At 48.2% G+C, this 6839-nt stretch overlaps 1 protein-coding gene across 3 annotated transcripts in view; it reads right to left on the bottom strand.

The window, feature by feature from the left end:
- ano2b (anoctamin 2b) overlaps nt 1–6839 on the bottom strand; it is an 89950-nt gene that overhangs the window by 61449 nt on the left and 21662 nt on the right. For 2 of the 3 annotated variants that reach the window (XM_029825596.1, XM_029825595.1), the window contains 3 exons: nt 5977–6155; nt 2303–2408; nt 387–1787 (listed from right to left, as the gene is read on the bottom strand). In XM_029825596.1, the coding sequence (XP_029681456.1) occupies nt 1428–1787; nt 2303–2408; nt 5977–6155 (645 nt within the window). In that variant the 3' untranslated portion in view covers nt 387–1427. Of the gene's footprint in view, nt 1–78; nt 1788–2302; nt 2409–5976; nt 6156–6839 lie in introns of those variants that run through there. The other variant, XM_029825594.1, reaches the window with a different exon arrangement.

Genomic DNA, 6839 nt, shown 5'->3' on the forward strand with positions numbered 1-6839 from the left:
CTAGCATTGCAACTGTAAACTAGCCGACGTTGGCAACAGGATTTATTCGTACTGGGTTGTTACAGGTGATCGACTTACCTGTCAAGCAGACATGTTGCTCGTTCCGCGTGGCTCGTGACGTCCTCCACCTCTGAAAGTCCCCCTTGTTTTGACTCGTTATCTGTCCAATTGTGTCTCCTTAGCGTTTGTTGCTTCTTCACTCTGCTAACGTTGGTTTTTCATCCCCAGAAGTTGTTTCATCGTATTCCACCATAGTTTACGCTCCCCAAGTTTAACGTCACACGTCACCGCGAGGCCGCGAGAAATGATTGACAGTTCGCCGGCCACGCCCCCGGTCTCTGATTGGCTGTTGTCGCTCATTTGAACAGAGACGCATAAAACGGGGCCGATTTTTGCACAGGTGATTTTACTCAGGAACTACTGCCAGGTCAGAGTGACAGTCTGCACAAATATGACGAAAAGTGATTTTTTTCTTTTTCAAATTTGCAAACTCCACCTTTAAGAAGGACAGTGTTAGCTAGCTAACAAGCAGAACTTACAAAGTCATTTAGACATCAGTGGAATAAATGACAAGAAAAAAAGAATCTGTTGACAGTTCCTTTAAGGTTTCCAACAAGGCTGGCCGAGGTCCGTTTCCGTGGGATACAGTTGTGTGTTTGGCCAGCGATAGTCTTTATATTAGCTACTTACCTCCAGGAATGTAGAAGTGTTCCATAATGAATGATGGGATATCTGTTGCTAAGACTTCACTCAGACATATTCACAGTTTGCAGAAGACTCGGCTCCTTCCGTGCACTCAGGAAACATGAAGTGCAGTTAGCAGCAGCTGTAGATCTATACAGTAAATATTTAGCATACAGACCATCTTATTATTATTATTATTAATATTTTACAGGTAAAACTTGAACTACAGTGGCCCAGCGAGCCACATTGGCATGTGTAATGTTCATTTCATGTACAGGAGACTGCTAGAAAGGCCTGTGTGTGCTTTCGGTACGAAACACTGGGTTTAGCTGCTACAAATTCTGTTTAAAAAAACAAGAAATACAACAAGAGCAAAGCAAAGAGAAGCCCTCGGCTGTGATCAGACTCTACGGGTCTGTTGGTCGTGGCCCAGCTCACCTCAGATTTACTTGTTCGGTCAAACACAGTAGTTATTGCTTGTCTACGCTATGAAGCAAGTTGGCCTCGCTTAGTGACTCATTTGTACCAAAAAGTAAAAATTATTGAACTTGATCAGGAAAACAGTCGGAACATGGAGGTACAACACACACACACACACACACACACACCCTTACACACACCAATGAATTCACATTTGTTCAAAGTTAGGTGGCGTTTTAAGACCACAGCAGGACACGGAGGTACAGGCGGACACTGGACCGGACCGGACCGGACTCATGCGCAGCACCCTGACGGATGTGCCGTCACACCATTGTCTGTCTGGAATTCTCGTTGTCGCTCCTGGGCTGTGCTGGGACGTTCCTGCTGAACTGGCTGAAGCTGGCCGCCCTGCACCTGACCCTCTGGCCTTCCCCGTGCCTGTCCGAGCTCTGCGTCAGGCCCGGGGGGAGCGTGCTGTAGCGGCCCGGGATGAAGGAGGCCTGGCTGGGGGGGTGGGTCGCCTCCTTGGAGAAGAGGCTCTGAATGAGCTGGAACTTTTCCTTTTCCTCCTGTAAGAAGACGTCCACCAGGAGCTTCTTCTCCCGTTTGAGCTGCTCCACGATGGTTTTGGGAACGTCAGGGATTATCCAGGCTACCACGAGGCTGAGGAACATCACCAGATTCTGGAGAAGATGGGAAGAACGGAGAAGCGTGAAAATGTCACTTTCATTTAAAAGAAATAGAAACAAGAACTGTCGGTAACAATCACTGGATGCTGTGCTCCTCAAGATAGACTTAAGCTAGCGCAACATGTGGAGATGGTAAAGTTTGTTTATATAGTAAAGATTCAGGAAAAATGGTGGGCGGAGCCAAGACTGGAGCTACAAACTCCACCTCAGCCTCTCGGATGAAATTTAATGAATTCTTTCGCCATGAACCAGCCTGGCAGGAAGCAGCCTGGCAGGAAGCAGCCTGGCAGGACGCAGCCTGGCACACAGACGGAGCGATGTGTTTATCCAATGAGCTGGCTGACAAACGGAGGCATCTGGAAATGTTTCCACTCAGGTGTTGGGATGGATCTGCCAGATTAGGAAAGGCAGGCCCACCTAGCTACAAAAGGCCGGGACACCCTCCTAGTTTCCCTGCATGTTGTGTTGCAGCAAAAGAATAAACGGAGATATTCCAAAAGGTCCGGTACCTGGAAGAGGATGACGAAGGCCAGTCTTGCTGCCAGGACGCACCAGTAGTGCTTGGAGAATGCGTATGCATCCGGGGACCAGGGCGGCTCTCTGTAGTCTTTATACCTAAACCAGACCAAAAAACAGGTCTGATCACAGAGCCTCTGTTGGCACATTTAGACGTTGTGACTGGAAGGCGGCTCTCCGGGTGTGATGACCCATCAGCAGCCCACGGCAGTAGTTCTTGGTGCTACACCAGGCACAGACATCATCTGCAGAAGGAACTACCCTTCAGAACTTCTAGAGAAGCCTGGGAGCTGGTGGACATGGTCCTCCTGGAGTCCACCTACAAAGATCTTAATAAATCCCAGTGCTGGAGGTTAAAGGGGAAGAGTTAAAGCTGCCACAGATTATTGAAACATAATTCCTCCTTCTGATGTCCACCTGAGTCGTGGCTTTGGAGATAAGGTGATTAAGAGGCTCGACTTTTGACGGTTTTAAGTGGGATGAAGAAATGGGTGAGCAGTGAAGAAATGAGGCGGGCAGCTGTGAATGTGCTGCCAAACCTCAGTGATGAAGAACGTTTCTGAAACTGGGTCTGGAATTTTCTGTTATCTGGTGACGGATTTACACAACCACTGAGCGATGGTCACATGACTCTGCGAGCAGATGAGAGGTTTTCATCTGAGCTGCATGTTTGTGGGATGACAGAAGAAACCTGAACCACGACAGGGGAACCCATCCATCCATCCATCCATCCATCCATCCATCCATCCATCCATCCATCCATCACCCATCATCCATCCATCCACCCATCATCCATCCATCCATCCATCCATCCATCCATCCATCCATCCATCCATCCATCCATCCATCCATCATCCATCTCTCCCTCTCTCCCTGATGTAATATTTAATATTGATGTATATATTTATATGTAATATTTATTTGTCATTCTTATCCCACAGATTACGTAACGACGACACTGTGCTACAATAATGACTCCCAACACAGAACATTCCACTCAGGGTCAGAGAGGATCCATCTCCTCGTTGCTATGAGAACATCTTTAGTGAGGACTCTGTCTCCTCCCAGGTCGCTGAGAGCAATTAAGATTTACGGACAAAGATCAGCAATGTTCAGAGTTCTGACTATAAATAAAAACGGCCGTGGGTCAAAGAGTGACTGTTGGACATCAAATGTGCTGTCCGATAGGCAGAAATTCGACCGGGTCAAGCAGAAAACTTCAGTTCCAAATATGGAAGCTGGCGATACGATCGAGCCATGTTGACGGACCATTAAATGCAGAGGGAGAAGAGGAGCGAGCACAATGGGAGTAAATCTCTTTACAGCTACAACATCAAGAAAGTCATGATGAGACACAACACATGATGGTTCCGTGGTTGCTGGTCACGGGCCGGAGCAGCAGCAGGACTGGCTCTGCTTCAATCGTCTCTCACATTACACGTTATCTACATACGTCCACGTGAGATTCATGTATGGCAGGAAAAGAAAAAGAGGAAAAAGAATCATTTTTACAAGCTTCCCCCCCAAAAAAGCTGTTATTATCGAGGTTAGCGTGCAGGCTAATGGTGAACACACATTTCTGGGGGAGTGTTGGGGACAATGCTGCTGGGGATAAAAGGGCGAAAGAGTCCACGGTGTCAGCTCAAGTGCTCGATGAGCCATATAGAATTATTAAAAATGAAAGGGCGGATTGTGTGTGTGTTAGCGCGGTCTTGTGCTGTCTGATTCCTTCTCCTTATACAGTCATGAGTGAGGAATGCTGGCTGTGAGTCTTCCTTCCTGTCTCCCTGCTTTGATCTGGGCATCTTTCCCTCTTTCAGTGCCAGACGGTTCCTGCGTTGTCGCGGTCCACTTTCACACGGACCCTGCTGTGCATCAGAACCTCTGCTGCTGCCACCTCTCGCCTAAATCGCTCTGGGAGGAGCCGAGCATGGCGTATTAGAGGACACGGCTGTGTCCATGTTTGGGTAGAACCGTGCAGCTTGGCAGCAAACGGGGCATCAAACTTGGCTTTTTTTTTCTCCTGAATGTGATTATTGTGCGTGCGTGGCTCAGAATCCCATCCAATGCGGAGCCTCCCGGGAACCCGGAGTCCATTTAACCCAAACAAAGGTCAGACGGTTCCCATCTACGGACACACAGACACACACTGAACGCTCCGCTCAGGTAACGCTCTGAAATGAATAAAAACCTTTCTTCCTTCCCACCGTCTAATATGTTTCCCGGAACTCTGAAAACACTCATCGCTCCACAGTTTATTGCCCAGAGCTCAAACTCCCAGCGGACCATTTCAGAGGTGTTAAATCAGAACCCCGACAGCTCCCTCAGCCACGCCATCAGCTCTACTCTGTCTCAAGTCAATTCCCAAATCAACCCCAGAGGCGTTGGTGTTCCCTCGAGGCTCGTGGACTCTAACTGGACTTCCTGGGGATGTGATGGGAGTTAAATCCAAACTTCTGTCAGTACGGAGCAGACGTATGTCGGTCCCGGCCCACAGCAGGTCTAAACACAGCCTGACTCCTGATCAGGAATGAAAAGGTCGTTCTATACAATAGTTTCCAACAATAATAAAATCAATTGGACTTGAGCTGTAGCCTAAACGGAACCAGTCGCCCCGGCCTTCAAACAGAACCAAATCCAGAAGTCTCTCAGGTGCTACGATAAAAGAGGGGCCCCTGAGAACACGGCTGCCCCCAGTTAACCCCCCCCCACACACACACACGTGTTCTCTAGAATTCCATCATTTGTTATAACTTGTTCCTCAGTTTGATCTCTACACAAATAGAACATTCTTATCAGCACCGTCTCCAACGGGACATGACCACATTTAAAAAAAAAGCAAGGCACAAATTCTTCTTTAACAGTTGGGAGAGGAGGAACGTGAGTGTGGGGATGTGGAGTAAAGCTGTGTCCATCGGTGCAGAAACACTCTTCAAATATTTAACACCGCTGTGGGGGCCACCAGCTCTTTCCCCATTTCATTTCCCTTCTAATTTCCTCGTCTCAGCTGTATCTGAACTTGGGTCCATGCGAGCCTTCAACGCTCCATTCGGCTCCTCTGTCCCCAAAGGAAATGGGTCAGGACAAACAAGGAATCCAATTCTGACACGCTTTGAATGACACAGAGCCCAGAGGCGCGCCCATCACACAGGAAGCTAACACAGCACGCTACGCACACGACGAGCGCCTTGAAGCGCTTCCCGCCTAATTGACGCCCATTAGCCTTCAAGGACCTCAGTCTTGGGGGTGTTATCGCGCTTGAGTCATGACGTACGCCGCCACATTCACACAAAGGCTGCATTATGGCATTGTCATTCTTTTCTGTGTTATGTAACAGCAGGTTGCCCTCCACGGGCGCCGCTTCATGGACCGCTCCTTCATATCTGGGAGACGCTCGCCACTGGCATTCGCAGATAAAAGCTACGATTGTGCGGCGTTGTTTCGGGGCAGATGACGTCCAGCTTTGGGGAGCTGCTCCAGCAGTCGTGTTAGCGTGCGCTCGCTCAGAACTGGACGCTTCTAAAGCCTGCAGAAGGAATGGGATGCAGCTATCATTTGGTGGGTGCGGGTGGTCATTTCTGGCCGTGGCCGACGCCTCGCTGTGGGAGGAGTCAACTCACATCGACGCGCTCCTAATGCCACGTGTGACTTTCAGGTGGTTTCTTACCTGCAGACAGTTATGTTCCCGTGCTCCGAGTTCTCAGGGGCCGTCCCTGGTTTGAAATTGGACACGTTAAAGTGGGAGAGAGTGTGGTCGATGAAGCCGTGCATGGTCCCAGTCTGGCTGAACATGTACTGGTACACCAGTCGAGGGATGAAATCAGACGTGAAGGAAATCACAAAGGCCTGAAAAGGGAAAGAGACGGACAGGCTGTGAGGGAGGCACACTTCGGTCAGGATATTTGAAACAAAAATGCACTCTTGGCCAGCCGCCATCCCATAAAACTACCAAGAGGAAAAATGATGAGAAGCTACAGCTATCTGATCTAATATACCTCCAATAACACTTTAACCCTGCAGATCCAAAGATACAAGCTTTTATAAAAAGGCTGATTTAGTTGGGCTGGTTTTGCTCCCAGCGCCCCTCAGATTAAAGAGATTAAAAAGAATCTTCTGTTGCTTGTTTTTCAGGATCTTCTACAAATCTGTCCAGTATTAAAAGTAAACTGAGCAGGATTTAGGAAGAAAACATGGACAAATCCAGGTCAGAAAGTCCTGACTCCCCAACAGTGTCCGTTGCTGTCATGGATCACCACGCTGAGGCTGCACAGGTGTGACTCTGGATCACAAGGCCACGACCCGTGAGATCAACTAAACCTCTATAGGGAACAAACACAGCCAGTAAAAGAAGAATTATGTTCCAGAGCTCTTTGGCTTCGAGGTTTGAGTTATTTATTCTCTGTTACCCTCTAATGACCTTGTTCTAGTTTAAACACAATATTTAAAACGTCTTTCTACACACATGAAACAGATCTAAATCTAAATATTTAATAATGAATTATGAATAAAGTGTCTGAGTAAACTGGGTAA

This window comes from Takifugu rubripes, chromosome 18 (assembly GCF_901000725.2).
Source record: "Takifugu rubripes chromosome 18, fTakRub1.2, whole genome shotgun sequence".
Lineage (NCBI taxonomy): Eukaryota > Metazoa > Chordata > Actinopteri > Tetraodontiformes > Tetraodontidae > Takifugu > Takifugu rubripes.